This window comes from Carlito syrichta, unplaced genomic scaffold (genome assembly GCF_000164805.1).
Source record: "Carlito syrichta isolate Samal-C Ts95f unplaced genomic scaffold, Tarsius_syrichta-2.0.1 Scaffold303281, whole genome shotgun sequence".
NCBI lineage: Eukaryota > Metazoa > Chordata > Mammalia > Primates > Tarsiidae > Carlito > Carlito syrichta.
In genome coordinates, this window is record NW_007247377.1 from 73,562 (window position 1) to 92,595 (window position 19,034).

Sequence of the window (19,034 nt, forward strand, 5' to 3'; positions counted from 1 at the left end):
GCCAGGCATGGTAGCACATGCCTGCAGTTCCAGATACTAGTAAGGCTGAGACTGAAGGATCACCTGAACCCAGAGGTCGAGGCTGCGGTGGCCATGAATGTGCCACTGCACTCCAACCTAGGCGACAGAGTAAGACTCCAACTAAAAATAAAAATACAAATACAAATAGAAAAGACAAATAGGTATACTTTACAATCTGTAACTTCTGTGTAATCTCATATGTATCTACATCTAATGATGAGATACGGAATGTAACAAAGTGGTAACTGAATGAACATTTTTTAAAAATTCAAAATCAAAAACAAATTACTATGACAAATTTGACAAAGGTCTTTAATAATAGCAGTTAAAACACAACTAAAATAAAATTAATCATACCAATAAAACTTATTGAAAGAAAGTTTAATTTTATATGATATATTTCAAATGAATAGATGATTAGGATAATGAAAATATTCTTTTTTTCCCCTGGCAAAATTCTGGATAAACAGATGTCTATGCATGGTTTTCCAAGTGGTTTTTTTTTTTTTTTGTAGCCAATAAGTAAATCACGAAGTAAATAACTGTATTCCTAAACATTTAGATTACATTATTGATTTTTAAAATATCTTAATATGACTTCCATGCTATAAAGAAATTCTTGAAACATTTTATTTGCCTACTTTATATTAGTGAACTATAATCTTCTTACTTCATTTTCTTATATAGATGACTAGAAAGGCAACTTGTTAGTAAGTACTCAGGTGTCTGTGTAATAAAGATGCATTCTGAGCTCGTGATTTCTAAAAGTAAATTTTTTTCCCCCAGGAAAAGTGAGATATATCTTAAGTTATACCAAGTCCATTTCTTTTTTGCATAAAACATCTGCTGGTCATATGCTAACCCTATTGTGTACACATACTGGTTATTCTACAAAGCCATCATTACATCATTAGCATGGAGCTATGATTATATTTATCAGGTGGCATTGACACTCACCCACTAAAGACAAACCATTGTCCTTAACTCCGTGCTGTCATCAGAGACATGAAAATCCATCTAGAGAAAAATCTGGAGGAGGAGCGCCGGATGTTACTGCAGCAACAAAGACTATGTCGAAATCGAGCACGTAGATACTTTGTGGAGTCAAACCGAAGGAAAAAGTAAGTCACTGAGTTTTATTTAGAAGTGTGGAAGTTCAAAGTCAGCATAAGTAGGAGTTTCTCTACTTTGTAGCATCTTATTAACCTCAGTCATGACGGTGCTTTATCTGTACAACACTGATGGAGACTCGTGAAGCTCTGTACATTTCATTATTGCTTTTCTGCCTGAAGCACTAGGATGGTGGTGTATTGCCTGGTTTTCAGACTGTGACCATAGCAGTCTTTTTTTTTTTCCCTTTAGTTGTAGAATAGCTTTTTATAGTGTCATACACACTTCTTTAAATGATTATAAAATGTGTTATTGTCTTTGTTTTTTGTATTATTTCATGATGAATTTTTTAAATGCCAGTTAGTAGTTAGTCTCTGTTAGAAAGTAGTTTGCTTTGGATGTCTTATTCACTTCTGTATAATTTTTCTGTATGTGCCACCCTCATTCAATCGATCAGCAGAATGGAGGGAATAATGACGGAAATGTGAATAGAATAGAGTTTTGTAAGTGACTGCTGAAAGAAAGATCTTTCTAGTGTAAACCAGAAATTACAATAATGTAAAGATGCAGACTGTCCAATCACTGCTTAACATTTTTCAGGATATTTTTAAGTTGTTAGATTTTTTTGAGAAAGAACAGTTGTACCATTTTGTTGTCGTTTTTGCTGCCTTGTCCCTATTTCTACAATACATGAAAATCCCTCGGGTTTATTAACTACATCATTGGGCATATGTTGCAAATCCCATTTGGAGAATACAAAATTATTTACCTGTCATTTTTTTCTGGCCTTATATTTCTCTTTAGATTAACTTGTTCATTGTCTGATGTCGTTGAAATTATTTAACAAAATTTATTTTGCTTTTGTTGTGCATGTATATGTTTCTGTTTTTCTCCTACCTTTGGGCTCCTGATGCCAATAACAGGCCTGTGACAGTTGTTCAGTGAAGATGAATGATGATATGTTGAAAGGGTAATGGACTTTAGAGTCAGAAAATTAAGAAATACTAGGTGAGGGCAAGTTTACGTAGTCTCTTTGAGCCTCAGATTTATCATTTATGATTGGAACTTAACATCTACTTCAAGGAATTGTTACGGAGAGCCAAAGAGGTAGAATTAGTGGAATATTTGAGAGTATGTGTAAAAATATCACTACGTCTGACACCGTGCTTTTGGCTTGCTTATTTTATTGATAAATTAATATTTGTCCATTGTTTCTTTTTTCTTTTTTGAGTTGGAGTCTTACGCTATCACCCAGGCTGGAGTTCAGTGGCACACACGGCCACCATAGCCTCTACCTCCTCAGATTAGGCGATCCTTCCACCTCAGCCTTCCAAGTAGCTGAAACAACAGGCATGCGCCGCCATGCCCAGCTAAATCTTTGATATATTGTAGAGATGAGGTCTCGCCAAGTTGCCCAGGCTGGTCTCGAACCCATGGGCTCAGGCAGTCCTCTCACCTCAGCCTCCCAAAGTGTTGGAATTATAGGTGTGAGCCACTGCGCCCTGCCCTGTTTATTTTTCAATAGTGACATGCTTTGTGAAATGGCAAGCTTTATATATGGAATTGCATTTATAAAGTTTCTATTTGTGTTTTCTCATCAAACAGTCATAAGAATTCTGATGTAGAAAATAGGACAAGTTTTGGTTTAAAATTCTAAGAGGCTGGACGTTTTCCAATATAATTTTATGTTTTATTTTTCTGTTACCCTGAAGTGAAATGTAAAGACACATCAAATTTTCATTTAAAATACTAATCATTTGACTCTCTTTCACCTTTTATAAGCAGTCTTTTTGACTCTGCCATTATCTATCCATTTATACTTTACATCATTAAGTTTGTGCTGTCCACTCACTTTGTGGTCACAGATACTTTTTCTTAAAGTATCTTTTTCTTTGGCTACATGTTTGTGACACGGGCATGTGGCCAACTGGGCTTCCGGGCATCCCATCCCCCGAACAGTGAACTTGCCTCTGATACTGAGCTTCTGAACACCAGCCCCTTGCCCGGCAGCCTCCGTTTCGTGTCCCTGTGTGTATTATTTCCATCTTGGTGTCCATTAGGCTCACATATCGGTGAGAACATGCAGTGTTGGTTTTCTGTGTCTGAGTTAGTTCATTCAGGATGACGTTCTCCAGTTTCACCCGTGTTCCTGTAAAGGACATGATTTAGTTCTCTTTTTTATGGCTGTGTAATATTCCAGGGTGTATATATACCACATTTTCTTTATCCAGTCAATTGTTGATGGGCATTTAGGTTGGTTCTGTGACTTTGCTGTGGTGAATAGTGCTGCAGTGAACATATGAGTACAGGTATCTTTTTTATATAATGATTTATTTTCCTTTGGGTAGATACCCAGTTGTGAGATTGCTGGGTTGAATAGTATTTCTAGTTGTTGCTCTTTGAGAAATTTCTACACAGTTTTCCATAGAGGTTGAACTAGTTTACATTGTCATACACAGTGTATGAGCATACCCTTTTCTCCACATTCACATCAACATCTGTTCTTTGACTTTTTAATGATAACTATTTTGAGTGGTGTGAGATGTTATCTCATTGTGGTTTTAATTTGCATTTCTCTGATGATTAATGATCTTGAGCATTTTTTCATATGTTTGTTGTCCGCTTGTGTGTCATTTTTTGAGAAGTGTCTATTCATGTTCTTTGCTCACTTTTTGATGGTTTTTTGTTTTGTTGTTGTCGTTGTTTTTTGAGAAAGCAGGATTTATTGAGAGGACAGAAAAGCTCCCACAGTGAGAGGGAACCCGAGGGGGTTGTCCGATGGGTTTTTTAAATATTGAATTGTTTGAGTTCCTTGTAGATTCTGGATATTAGTCCTTTATCTGAAGCATAACTTGCAAATATTTTCTCCCATTCTGTAGGTTTTCTCTTCATCCTGTTGATTATTTATTTTGCTGTGCAGAAGCTTTGTAGTTTAATTAATTTCCGTGTTTGTTTTTGTAATATTTGCTTTTGGGGTATTAGCTATAAATTATTTGTCTAGACCAATATTCATAAGAGTTTTTCTAAGTCTTCTTCCTGGATTCTTTAAGTTTCAGGTCTGAAGCTTAACTCTTTAATCCATCTGGAATTAATTTTTATACGTGGTGAGAGTTAGGAGCCCAGTTTCATTCTTCTGCATATGGCTAGCCAATTTTCCTAGCACCAATTATTGAATAGGGTGTCCTTTCCCTATTATTTATTTTTGTAAGCTTTGTTGAAGATCAGTTGGTTTTAGGTATGTGACTTTATTTCTGGGTTCTCTGTTCTATTGATCTATATGTCTATTTTTGTAAAATTAGGCAGTGCAGTGCTTCTGCATTTGCTCTTTTTATGTAGGATTGCTTTGGTTATTTGGGCTCTTTTTTATTCCGTGTAAGAATTCTATTAAAAATAACATTGTTTACTCGATAGAAATTGAGTTGAATCTGTAAATTGCTTTGGGCAGTATGGTCATTTTAACAATATTGATTCTTCTGATCCATGAGCATGAGATGTTGTTTCATTTGTGTCTTCTACAATGTTTTTCATCGGTGTTTTGTAGTCTTGTTGTAGAGAACTTTTACCTCCTTGGTTAAATGTATTTCTAGATTTTTGTGTGTGTGGCTATTTTAAATTGTATTGAGGTCTTGATTTGGTTCTTGGAAAGTGTTATTGTCATATAGAAATGATACTGATTTTTGTACATTGATTTTGTATCCTGAAATTTTACTGAAGGGGTTTTCTAGGCATGCAATTGTGTCATCAATGAACAGAGATAATATGACCCTCTTTTTCCAATTTGGGTGTCTTTCATTTCTTTTTCTTGCCTGATTGCTCTAGCTAGGATTTCCAGTACTTAGTTGAATAGGAGTCACGAGAATGAACTGAAACTTGTCTTGTTTCAGTTCTAAAGGGGAATGTTTTCAACTTTTCCCCATTAAGTAGGATGTTGGCTGTGGGTTTGTCATATGTGGATCTTATTTGGAGATATGTTCTTTCAGTGTCTGGTTTGTTGAGGGATTTTATCATGAAGGGATGCTGGGTTTTATCAAATGCATATTCTGTATCTGTTGAAGTGATTATATGGTTTTTGTTATTAATTCTATTTATAAGGTAAATCACATTTATTGAATTGCAGATATTGAACCATCCTTGCATCCCTAGAATAAAACAGCAAGTTATAAAATTATTTTCCACTTTTGGGAAAAAGAAATTCCAGCATGGTATTTTTCCAGAAAATCACATCCATTTTGGTGATTAAGGCGGAATTAACAAACAAAAAGCAGTGGGTATATACAGAGAGCCAAGGCAGAAAGGAAATCAGGTGAAACAAAAGCAATTAAAGACTTGCTGAAAACTCTCACACACAAAAAAAACAACTGTCTTAGTCATGATGAATTATCTTTCTGATGCGCTGTTGAATTTGCTTTGCTAATTTTACTGAGGATTTTTGCATCTATGTTTATTAGGGATATTGGCTGTAGTTTTTTTCTTCCTCTCTCTCTCTCTCTCTCTCTCTCTCTCTCTCTCTCTTTTCTTGTGTTCTGTCCTGATTTGGTATCCTGGTAATACTAGCTTCATAGAATGAGTTAGGGAGGAGTTCTTCCTCCTTCATATTTTGGAATATTTATGGTAAGATTGGTACCAACTCTTCATCATATGTAAAATTTGACTGTGAATCCATCTGGTCCAGGGCTTTTTTGTTGTTACTGTTGGGAGATTTTTTTTTAATAACTGATTTAATTTCATTTCTCACTATGGTACAATCTTTTTCTATCTATTTCTTCCTGGTTCAGTCTTGAAGGTTGTATGTTTCCAGGAATGTATCATTTCCTCTAGGCTTTCCAGTTTGTTGCCATAGAGACGTTTCTAGTCAGTCATCTCTGATGAGCTTGTGTGTTTCTGTGTTATCAGTTGTAGTGTTACCTCTGCCATTTCTGATTGTACTTATTTGAATTTTCTCTCTTTTTTTCTTGACTAGCCTAGCTAGCAGTCTGTCCAATTTTTTCTCCTTTCAAAACACCAACATTTTGATTCATTGATCCTTTGTATCTGTGTTTTTATTTTAGAGTTGTGGGGTATATGTGAGGATTTGCTACATAAGTAGCTTGTGTGAATGTGAGGTTTGAGCTTCTAGCAAGCCTTCTCCCCCCCAGTAGTGAACATGGTACCCAATGAATGGTTGTGTGCCCCTTCTTTCCTCCTTGCTCTAACAGTGCCTACCATCTGTCATTCCTGACTTTGTGTCCACATGCCCAATGTTTAGTGCCCAGTTATGAGTGAGACCATGCGGCATTTAGTTTTTTGTTTCTGTGATAGTTCACTTAGTATGATAATCTCTAGATGCATCAATGTTGCATATTTTTTGCATGATTTTGTTCTTTTTTATGAATGCATACTATTCTACCATGTATATTTTCTTTATCCAGTGCACTTTCGATGGGCATCTGGGTTGCCCCCATGTTTTTGCTATTGTGAATAGGGCTGCAATAAACATACACATGTAGGTGTATTTTGGGTAGAGCAACTTATGTTCCTCTGTGTTTTTATGCAGGAGTGGGATTGGTGGGTCATATGAAAGCTTAATTTTTTTTTGAGTTGGAGTCTCACTCTGTCGCCCAGACTGGAGGGCAGTGGCCGCTCCCGGCCACCGCAGCCTCACCCTGCTGGGCTCCGGCAATCCTTCCGCCTCAGCCTTCCAAGTAGCCAGAACTACAGGTGCACGCTACCACACCCAACTAATTTTTGATTTATTGTAGAGACGAAGTCTCACCAAATTGCCCGGACTGGTCTCAAACCCGCGGATTCCCAAAGGGCTGAGCCACCGAGCCTGGCCATTGTCTTTTGATATACAGAAGGTTTTCATTTTAGAAAGTCAATTCTGTGTGCCCTTTGGATAGAATTAAATTGAGAAGTACTTTTAGATTTAGATCTAGTATGTGTCCTTTGCCCACTTTTAATGGGGTTATTAGGTTTTTGGGGTTTTTTTCTGCCAATTCATTTGAGTTCCTATAGATCCTGGATGTTAGGACTTTGTTGTATGCATAGCTTGAAAATATTTTTTTTTCCAATTCTGTGGGTTGTCTCTTTACTCTCTTCATGGTTTCTTTTGCTGTGCAAAAAATGTGTAGCTTGATGAGGTCCCACCAGTCACTCTTAGATTTTGCTGCATTTGTTTTTTGAGGATTTGACTATGGATTCATTGCCTAGCGGACATCCAGGATGGTGTTCATTGAGTTTCCTTCTTAGATTCTTGCAGTTTGAGTATTCATATTGAAGTAATTGTTTCATTCTTCTACATGTGGTTAGCCAGTTTTCCCAGCACCATTTGCTAAATATGGTTTCCTTTCCCCAATGTTTATTTTCAATGGCTTTGTCAAAGATGAGTTGATTGAAGGTATATAGATTTGCTTCCAGATTCTTTCCTGTTCCGTTGGTCTGTGTGTCTGTTTGTCTACCAGTACCATGCTGTCTTGGTTGCTGAAGCCTTGTAGTAAAGTTTGAAGTCTGAGAGTATAATGCCTCTAGCTTTGTCTTTTTGCTGAAGATTGCTATTGTGCATTGATTTTGTATCCGGAGACTTTACCAAAGTTCTTTATCAGTACAAGGAGGTTTTTGACAGACTCTCGAGGGTAGGCATGTCCAACCTGCGGCCCAGGAAACTAGTAATGAGGCCCCACAAAATCTTTTAGCATTATGTGTTTTTTTAGTGTTTATTTTCTCCATGACCCCATGTATAGTCCATATTTGAAGTTCAGAATCACACCTTATTCATGAAATGACTTTTTGGAAGACATACATTTGTGAGCAGCTGTTTTCCATTGTGAAGCACATGAAGAGCAAAATTTAAACAAACATTTCTGATGAGCACCTTGAGAACTCACTAAGAAGTATGACCACTTCCATCAAACCAGACATTGATATATTAGTTTTACAAAAGGTCTAACTTCCCACTGGTTTTATATTCTAACTTTTCTAAACTATATAATAAAAAAAATTAAGGAAGTCTCATTATATATATGGGTTTTTTTGTTTTTTGGTGTTTTTTTTAGTCAGAGCCTCCCTCTATTGCCAAGGCTGGAGTGTAGTAGCACAATCCTGGCCACTGCAGCCTCAACCTGCTGGGCTAAAGTGATGCTTCTACCTCAGCCTTCCAAGTAGCCAGAACTATAGGCACATGCCACAACACTCAGCTGTTTTTTTTAAAAAAATGTTTATTTTAGAAAAAAGTTCTCACCAGTTTGCTCAGGCTGATCTCAAACCCCTGGGCTCAGGCAGTCCTCTTGCCTTCCCCTCCCAAACTGCTAGGATTATGGGCGTGAGCCACCACACCCAGTCACTTATTATATATTTTATGTGCAGCCCAAGACAATTCCTCTTTACTCAGTGTGGCCCAGGGAAGCCAAAAGGTTGGACACCTCTGCTCTTTGGTTTTCTAGGTATAGAATCACATTATTTTGGAAGAGGAATACCCCTGAGTTCTTTCTCCTGCTTGATTGTTCTGGCTAGGACATCCAGCACTGTGTTAAATAGGAGGGGTGAGAGTGGGCATCCTTGTTTTGTTCCACTTCTTAGGGGAATGATTCCAGCTTCTGGCCATTTAGTATGATGTTGGCTGCAGGTTTGTCATGGACGGCTCCTATTATTGTGAGGAGTGTGCCTTCAGTGCCCCGGTGTTTGAGGGTTTTTATCGTAAGAACAGATGTTATATTTTATTGCGTGCTTTTTTCTGCATCTATTGAGATAATCATGGGGCTCTTAGTATTATATCTTTTTATGTGGTGGATTCCATTTATTGATTTGTGTATGTTGATCCAGCCTTGCCTCTGGGGAATGAAGCCTACCCGGTCATGAGGAATGATTCTTATAATTTGCTGTTGGATGTGACTTGCTAGAATCTGGTTGAGAATTTTTGCATGTGTTCATCAGGGAAATTGGCCTAAAGTTTTCTTTCCTTTTTGGGTCTTTGCCATTGTGTGGATTAGGACGATATTGGCATCACAGCATGAGCCAGGGAGAATTTCTTCCCTCTCAGTTGCTTGGAATACTTTCAAAAAGATTGGTATCTGCTCTGCCTTGCAGAATTCAGCTGAGAATCCATCTGGCCCAGGGCTTTTGTTGGTGGGGAGATTTCCTATTACTGAGTGGAGTTTTGGGATTGTTACTGGTCTGTTTAAGGTTTCAATTTCTTTTTCTTTTCTTTTCTTTTTCCTTTTTTTTGAGTTGGAATCTCACTCTGTCATCCAGGCTGGAGTGCAGGAGCACGCTCACAGTCACCCCAGCATCGACCGGCTGGGCTCAGGAGATCCTTCCACTTCAGCCTTCCAAGTAAGCTGGAACGACAGGCGTGTACCACCACACGCAGCTAATTTTTTGGTTTATTGTAGAGACAAGGTCTTGCCAAGTTGCCCAGGCTGGTCTCGAACCCGTGGACTCAGGCAGTTCTCTCACCTCCACATCCCAAAGTGCTGGGATTACAGCCGTGAGCCACCCTGCCCGTCAAGGTTTCAATTTATTTTTTCTTTTTTTGAGTGTGAGTCTCTGTCACCCCTGCTGGAGTGCACTGGCACAGTCATGGCTACCACAGCCTCAACCCGCTGGGCTCGGCCAATCCTTCCACCTCAGCCCTCCAAGTAGCTGGGACTGCAGGCACACACCACACCTGGCTCATTTTTGATTTATTGTAAGACGAGGTCTTGCCATGTTGTCCTGCTCTCATTTCTTTTGAGTACAGTCCCAGAAGTGGAATTGCTTTATCCTATGATAATTCTGTGTTTAATTTTTTGAGGAATCACCAAACCGTTTTCCACAGCAGCTGTGCCTTCTTACCATCCCAGTAGTATTGTGTAAGTGTTTCAGTTTCTCTAATGCCGTGTCAACAGTTTGTTGTTGTTGTTGTTGTTGTTATTTATGATAGTCATCCTAATGGGTGTGGAGAGGTATTTCATTGTGGTTCTAATTTGCATTTTTTTTAATCTTAAAGATACGGGGTCCAAGTCAGGATGAGGCATATAAGTGATCGACATAAGGTGAAGTTTGGGCCTCCCACTGGTCCTCCCCTTGCCTGGTTTAGGATCAGGTACTCTTACTGATGTCATGTACCTCCCCTCCCCTGGCATGGTCCTGCTACTGCCAGTCCTTTTCTCATAGTAGTATGATAAATGCTCAGGGTCCACTTATGAGTGATAATCTGTAGTACTCTGTTCTTTGTTTCTGTGATAGATCACTGAGTATGATAGACTCTAAATCCATCCAAGTTGCTGCGAAGTCCATAATTTTGTCATTCTTTATGTTTGTAAATATTCTATCATATATTGTACCATATTTTTTTATCCAGTCCAGTTTTGATGGGCAACACGGTTGGTTCCGTGTTGTTTCTATTGTAAACAGTGCTGCAATGAACATGCGTGTTCAGGTGTCTTTTTTGTAAAATGATTGAAGTTCCACCAGGTATATTCCCAGAAAGGGGCTGCTGGGTAGTGTGGAGGGTCAATTTCTAAATCTTTTAGAAATCACCACACTGTTTTCCATAGAGCTTGTACTAATTGATACTCCCACCAATAGTATAGAAGCATCTACTCCAGCATCTGCATTGTTTTTTGAGTTAGTGATGATGGCTATCCTGACTGGAGTTAGGCGGTATCTCAGTATGGTTTTGATTTGCATTTCTCTGATGATTAGTGAGGCTGAGCACTTTTTCATGTGTCTGTTGGCTGCTTGTATGTCTTCTTTTGAGAAGTGTCTCTTCATGTCTTTTGCCTACTTTTTAATGGGACCGTTTGCCTTTTTCCTTTTAGCACGTTTGAGTTCCTTATAGATCCTGGAAGTTAGGCCTTTGTCAGACAGGCAGTTGGCAAATATTTGTTCCCAATCTGTGGGCTGTCTCCCTACTCTCTTGATGGCTTCTTTTGCTTTGCAGAAGCTTTCAGTTTGTTGAGGTCCCACTTGTCTATCTTATCTCTTATAGCATGGGCTTTTGGGGTTTTGATCAGGAATTGGTTGCCTTATTGCATGCTGATGGAATCAACATCGTTAAGATGTCCATCCTACCCAAGGCAGTCTACAGATTCAATGCAATACCCATTAAATGACCAGCATCATTCTTCTCAGACCTGGAAATGACAATACAGAAATTCATATGAAAACATAAACGACCACAAATAGCCTAAACAATCCTCATCTAAAGAAACAAAGCAGAAAATATCACACTGTACCTTAATCAAAACAACCTGGTATTGGTATAAAAATAGGCATAAAGACCAATGGAACAAGATAGAGATTCCAGAAACAAAGCCTCAATTTCTCAACTAACTTATCTTTGACAAAGCCTCCACCATCAACCACTGGGAAAAGGAGAACCTGTTCAATAAATGGTGCTGGGAAAACTGGCTGACTGTATGCAGAAGATTGCAACAGGATCCCTACCTATCACCATACACAAAAATCAACTTCAAAATGGATCAAAAGCCTAAATGTAAAACCTCAAACTATAAGACGCTTAGAAAACACAGGAGATACCCTTATGGACATTGGAATAGGCAACCAATTCCTGAACATTTTTCTAATAATTAGTGATCTTGAGCATCTTTTCATGTTGCCATTTGTATATCTTTGAAGAAATATCTATTTAAGTCATTTGGCAATTTTTTAATCAGGTTATTTTTCTGTTGTTGCATTATAGGAATTATTTTATACTCTTGATATTATTCCTTATCAGGTATATGACTTGCAAAGATTTTTTTTCTCCTTCCAGAGGTGTCCTTTTCACTCTATTGATAGTATCATTTGATCCACAAAAGATTTTTTCTTTTTTCTTTTTTTTTGAGTTGGAGTCTCATTCTGTCACCCAAGCTGGAGTGCAGTGGTACGCTCATGGCCACCACAGCCTTGACCTGCTGGGTTCAGGCCATCCTCCCACCTCAGCCTTCCAAGTAGCTGGAACTAATTTATTGTAGAGATGAGGTCTCACCATGTTGCCCAGGTTGGGCTCGAAGGCTCAGGCAGTTCTCTCACCTCAGCCTCTCAAAGTGCTGGGATTGCAGGCAGGAGCCACCGTGCCCAGCCAACTTTGTTCTTTTTCAAGCTTATTTTGGCTATTCAGGGTCTCTTGAGAGTTTATATAATTTTAGAATGGATTTTTCTGTTTTTGCAAAACAAAGTCATTGAGATTTTGTTAGGGATTGGATAGACTCTGTAGATAACTTTGGATAGTATTGACAGCTTAACATATTAAGCCTTAAATTCATGAATATGGCATGTCTTTTCATTTATTTGTTTCTTTTCAATAAATTTTTAGCAGTGTTTTGTAGTTTTTGGTGTAGAAGTCTTTTGTCTCTTGCTTAAATTTATTCCTATGTATTTTTTATGCTATTGTAAATGAAACTGTTTTGCTGTTTTTTTTTGTTTTTTTTTTTGAGTTGGAGTCTCACTCCATTGCCCAGGCTGGAGTACAGTGGCACGCTCAGGCCACCCCAGCGTTGACTTGCTAGGCTCTGGTGATCCTTCCAAGAAGCCAGAACTATAGTCGCACACTACCACGCCCGGCTAATTTTTTATTTATTGTAGAGACAAGGTGTCACCAAGTTGCCCGGGCTGGTCTCGAACTCATAGGCTCAGGCAGTCTACTCCCCTCGGCCTCCCAAAGTGCTGGGATTACAGGCTGAGCCACCAAGCCCGTCCCTGTTGTTTTTTTGTTTTGTTTTGTTTTGTTTGAAAGCAGGATTTATTGAGAGGACAGAAAAGCTCCCACAGTAGGAGGGGACCTGAACGGGTTGTCCCAGCCCTGTTTTCTTTTTTCTTTTTTTTTTTTTTTTTTGAGTTGGAGTCTCACTCTGTCGCCCAGACTGGAGTGCAGTGGCCACTCCCGGCCACCGCAGCCTCGACCTGCTGGGCTCCGGCGATCCTTCCGCCTCAGCCTTCCAAGTAGCCAGAATTACAGTGCGCGCTACCATGCCCGGCTGATTTTTTGATTTATTGTAGAGATGAGGTCTCGCTGCCCAGGCGGGTCTCAAACCCGCGGGCTCAGGCAATCTACTCACCTCAGCCTCCCAAAAGCACAGGATTACAGGCTGAGCCAGCAAGCCCGGCTGCCCTGTTTTCTTAGTTTGCTTTCCAGGTTGTTCATTGTTAGTCTACAGAAATGCAGCTGATGTTGTGTGCTGATTTTGTGTCCTGCATTTATCAGTGCCAGTTTTGTGTGGAATCTCGAGGGGAGGGTTTTTTACATAAAAGATCAGGTCATCTGTGAACAGAAATCATTTGACTTTTTCCTTTCCAATTTGGATGCTTTTAATTTCTTTTTCTCGCCTGAGTTCTCTGGCTAGGACTTCCATTACTATGTTGACTCATAGTAAAGAAGCTGTTTATTATTTTTATATTCTGGATACATGGGGTACAAGTCAGGATTGGCTATACAAGCAGGCTGAGTGCAGGTAAAGTTTGGACCTCCAAGCGGCCCTCATTTCCCCTGATTTAGGCCCAGGCACCCTTGGTGATGCTGTGTGCCCCCTCTCTCCTCCCCTCCCCTGGCAGTACCCGTCGACTGCGTTTCTCCCTTGTGCTAATGTGATTAATGTTCAGGTCTCACTTATGAGGAAAACATTCAGTGTTCAGTTGTTTCGGTGCTAGCTCACTGAGGATGAGGGTCTCCAGCTCCATCCAATTTGCTGTGAATTTCATCATTTTGTTCTTTTTTATGACTACGTAATACTCCATCATGTATATGTACCCGTCCACTTTTGATGGGCAGTAGGGCTGGTTCCTTGTTTTTGCAGTATATAGTGCGGATGTAAACATGCATGTGCAGGTGTCTTTTTGGTAGAACAATTCATGTTCCTCTGGGTATTTTCCCAGAAGAAGTGTTACTGGGTCACATGGAAGGTCAAGTTTTCGCTCTTTTAGGTGTCCCCACACTGCTTTCCATAAAGATAGAACTAGCCTGCACTCCCACCAACAGGGTAGAAGCATTTCATTTTCTCCACACCCTCATCAGCATGTTTTTTTTTTTGTTGATTTATTGATGAGGAACATTCGTACTGGAGTTAGGTGGCATCTCAATGTGGTTTTGATTTGCATTTCCCTAATGGTTAGTGAGGCTGAGCATTTTTTCATGTATCTGTTGACTGCTTGTATATCTTCTTTTGAGAAGTGCCTTTTCATGTCTTTTGCCCACTTTTTTATAGGATTGTTTGGGGTTTTTTTTCCTTTCAACTCATTTGAGTTCTTTTTAGATCCTGGATGTTAGGCCAGGATACAGATACATAATTAGCAAATATTTTTTCCCATTCTGAGGGTTGTCTCCCCACACTCTTGATGGTTTATTTTGCTGCGCAAAAGCTTTTCAGTTTATAGAGGTTCTGCTCATCTATCTTATCTTTTATGGCATTCAGTTTTGGGGACTTGATCAAGAATTGGTTTCCCACTCCAGTGTGCATGAAAGTGTGTCCTATGTTTTCTTCTAGGATTCTTATAGTTTGAGGTTTTATATTTAGGTCTTCGATCCATTTAGAGTTGATTTTTTTGTATATGGTAATAGGTAGGAGTCCTGTTTCATTCTTCTACACATGGTCAGCCAGTTTTCTCAGCACCATTTGCTAAATATGATCTCCTTTCCCCAGTGGTTGTTATTGTTGGCTTTGTCAAAGGTGTTGAGAGATCAAGTTTTTGCTTCTGAAATCTCTGTCCTGTTCCATTGGTGTGTGTGTTTATTCTTGTACCAGTACCAGTCTGTTTTGGTTACTGCAGCCTTGTAATAAAGTTTAAAGTCTAGAAGTGTGATACCTACCACTTTGCTCCTCTTGCTGAAGATTGTTTTGGCTATTCGTACTCTTTTTTGCTTCCATATGAATTTCTGTAGTTGTTTCCAGGTCTGAGAAAAATGATGTTGGCAATTTGATAGGTATTGCATTGAATCTGTGGATTGCCTTGGGCAGGGTGGACATCTTGACAATGTTGATTCTTCTAATCCATGAGCATGGAAGTTTTTTCCATTTGTTTGTGTCATCCTTGATTTCTTTGAGCAGTATCTTGTAGCTCTCGTTGTAAAGGTCTTTCTTCTCTACTCTGGTTAAGTGGATGCCAAGGTATTTCATTTTTTTGTATGTGGCTAATGTGCTTTTTATTTGGGGGATTTTGCTTGTTATTTGGCACGCTGTACTAGTGCATAGAAATGCAACTCTCGTTTGCACATTTTGTACCTGAGACTCTAAAAGTTGATTATCAGTGTGAGGAGGCTTTTGACAGATTCCCTAGGGTTTTCAAGATATTGGACCATATCGCCCACAAAGAGGGATAGCCATGACTTCCTCTTTTCCTGTTTGGATACCCTGATTTCCTTCTTTTGCCTTGTTCTGGCTAGGACTTCCAATACTATGTTGAACAGGAGGGGGAAAGAGGGTATCTTTGTCTAGTTTCCATTCTCCGGGGGAATGCTTCCAATTTCTGCCCATCAAGCAAAATGCTGGTTGTAGGTTTATCATAGGTGGCTCTTCGTCTTTTGAGGAATGTTCCGTCTATGCCTAGGTGCTCAAGAGTTTTATCAAGAAATGATGCTGGATTTTGTCAAATGCTTTTTCTGCCTCTAAATATATAATCATGTGGTTCTTGGCTTTACATCTGTTGATGCACTGAATTACATTTATGGTCTGGCAAATGCTAACCCAGTCCTGCATCCCAGAAATGAAGCCCACTTGATTATGGTGAATGATCCTTGAGATGTGTTGTTGGATCTGATTTGCTAGAATCTTGTTTAGAATTTTAGCATCTGTGTTTATCAAGAAGACTGGTCTGTATGTATCTTTCCTTGCTGGGTCTTTGCCAGGTTTGGACATTAGTGTGATGTTGGGTTCATAAGATGAGTTGGGGAGCATGCCCTCTTTCTTAATTGCCTAGAAAACTTTCAGTGAGACTGGTATCAGCTCCTTGTTTGTCTTGTAGTATTCAGCTGGGAATCCATCATGGGGGGGGCTTTTTTCTTTTTGGTAGGTAGAATACTTAGGACTGAGTCGATTTCCTGGATTGTTATTGGTCTGTTTAGAGTTTTGAATTCTTGTTTCAACCATTGGAGGTTGTGTGATGTCAGAAAGTGCTCTGTTTCCTTTTGGCTTTCAAGTTTGTTTACATACAGGTTTTTATATTAACCTCTGATAATCTTTTGAATTTCTTTAGGGTCATTTGTGACTTTGCCATTTGTGTTTCTGATTGTGTTTATTGAGGCTTTCTCTCTCTCTCTCTTTTTTTGTAGTCAATCTGGCTATCCTTTCAAAGAACCAGCTTTTTGTCTTATTGATTTTTTAATGATATTTTTGTCTTCTATGCCCTACAGTTGCAACTTTATCTTGGTGATCTGGATTCTTTCGCTGAAGTTAGGATTTTGGTAGTCTTGCCTTTCTAGCTTCTTTAGGTATGATGATAGGCTGTTTACTTGTGATCTTTCTGTTTTCTTGATGTGTGTGTGCAATGCTATAAATTTTCCTTTTAACACTCACTACTTTCATGGCATCCCAGAGATCCTGACGTGTCTTTGTTTTTGTTTGTTTCCAGGAATCTTTTTGTTTCTGTTTTGATTTCCATGTTGACCCAGGAGTCATTCAGCAGTGGACTGTTTGTCCATGACTTTGTGTGGGGAGATCTTGTTGGGCGATTTTTATTTTTATTCCACTGTGATGTGAGAAGATGCATGGTATTGTTTTGACCTTTTGGAATTTGCTTACGCTTGATTTATGTCTAAGAATGTGATCAGTTTTGGAGAATGTTCCATTTGCTGATGAGTAGAATGTATACTCTGTAGTTTTGGGGTGAAATGTTCTGTGGATGTCTGTTAAATCCATTTGATCAAGCATTGAGTTGAGGTTCCAGATTTCGTTATTGATTTTTGCCTCGATGGTGTATCTAGAACTGATAGAAGGATATTTAAGTCTCCAGTTATGATTTTGTGAGGGTCAGTGTCCTCTCTTAGTGTACTTAGTAGTTGACTTATAAAACCTGATGCTCCTGTGTAGGGTGCATATATGTTTAGAATGGATGTTTCTTGCTGGTGGATTGAGCCTTTTATTATTTAGTGTCCTTTTGTATCCTTTTTAACTTTTGATGGCTTGAAGACTGTTTTGGCCAATATTAGAATAGCTAATCCTGCCTTCTTTTGTTTTCTGTTCACCTGAAAGTTCATTTTTCCACCTCCCACTTTGAGTCTATGGGTGTCCTTTGCAGTGAAATGACACCCATAGACTCAAAAATATCATTTCCAGCCGGGCTCAGTGGCTCAGCCTGTAATCCCGTGCCTTTGGGAGGCTGAGGTGAGTGAATTGCCTGAGCCCGCGGGTTCGAGACCTGCCTGGGCAGCGAGACCTCATCTCTACAATAAATCAAAAAATCAGCCGGGCGTGGTAGCACATGCCTGTAATTCCGGCTACTCGGAAGGCTGAGGCGGAAGGATCGCTGGAACCCAGCGGGTCGAGGCTGCGGTGGCCAGGAGCAGCCACTGCCCTCCAGTCTGGGCGACAGAGTGAGACTCCAACTCAAAAAAAAAATCATTTCCTGGAGGCAGCAGAATGTTGGATCATGCATTTTTTAATCCAGTTTGCTACTCTGTGTCTTTTCAGTGATGCATTTAGTCCATTCATGTTCAGGCTGATTATTGAAATGTGAGAGTATCCGTCTCAAGGCTCTTAGAATTCTGCTTTTTTTTTTTTTTAACTTTTCTCTGTGTGTGTTCATTTGTGTGTGTGTGTGTGTTTATTTTTGTGGGTGCTCTGTATGCTCTGTTAAGTCTGTGTTTGCCTATACTTTTGTGATATACTTTTTTCCCCCCTGTGCTCAACACCTTCTTAAGCATCTCCTGAAGAGCTAATCTGGAGCTAATCAGCATATTCTCTTAGGGATTGGATGTTTGGGAAGGATCTTAATGAAACTTAGCTTGGCTGGATAAACAATTCTTAGTTGAAATTGCTTATCTTTAAGAACTTTAAAAATTGGACTCCAATCCCTTCTGGCTTGTAGTGTTTTTGCAGATAAGTCTGGAGCAATTCTGACTGATCTTCCTCAGTAGGTAATCTGACCTTTCTCTCTCACTGCTTTAGGATTTTTTTCTTTCATACCTACTTTATGTAGGCAGATTACTATGTGTCTAGGGTTTGGTCTTCTTATGTGATGCCTTGTGGGGGTTGTCTGAATCTCTTGTGCTTGAATGGTTGCATATCTGGTGAGATGAGGAAAGTTTTCTTGGATGACCTCGTGGAATGCTTGTTCCAAGGTGGCCTCTGTTTCCCTTTCTGCTTCAAGGATACCAATTAGGTGTAAGTTTGGCTTTCTGACATAATTACACATCTCTTGGAGGCTTTGCGGCTTCTTTTTGAGGTTTTTTTCCCTATATTTTTAACTGTTGAGATTCTTCTGCTTGATTAATCTGCTCCCTATGTTTGTTAGTTTGTTATTTTGAGGATGAAACTCTTTATTTCCATTCTTTCCTAATAGGATTTTTTTTAATTGGCCAACTTTACAGTTTCAGAGTGTCACTTCTTGCTTTTCTCCATCCAGTCTTTGATTTCTGTAGCTGTCTGTCGTCGGGGCAAGTCGTTCTGGGAGGCTTCCATGGTTTGTGCCACGGTGCAGTTTTTCAGGTGCTGTCTCTTTAGGACTCTGGGGTTACCTCTGTTTTTCTGTTGGTTTTCCCTCCTTTGTCACGTGCTCTTGCCTCCTCGGTAATCCCGTCACTCGGGCAGAGAGGGAGGCGCGTTTACTGCCGCGGCTGGCTCCACCCTGCGGCTGGACACGGTAATGCGGTCCTCGCTCTCCCTCTGATGGACGCGTCGAGCGCTTTCCAGCCCGAGAGCGCGTCCGGGGCGTGGGCTGGAGGCGCGCCCGGAATCCCGTGCCTGCCGCGGCTCCGCGGGCTCTGCGTGTGCCACGGGCGCAGGGCGAGTCGGCGG

General features: G+C 39.7%; 1 protein-coding gene across 4 annotated transcripts in view; it reads left to right on the top strand.

The window, feature by feature from the left end:
- Positions 1-994: 994 nt before the first annotated feature.
- The window catches only part of CEP126 (centrosomal protein 126), a 72,191-nt gene continuing 54,151 nt past the window's right edge, over positions 995-19,034 (top strand). For all 4 annotated transcript variants that reach the window (XM_021712455.1, XM_021712453.1, XM_021712454.1 and 1 more), the window contains exon 1: positions 995-1,142. In XM_021712455.1, the coding sequence (XP_021568130.1) occupies positions 1,027-1,142 (116 nt within the window). In that variant the 5' untranslated portion in view covers positions 995-1,026. The remainder of the gene's footprint in view (positions 1,143-19,034) is intronic.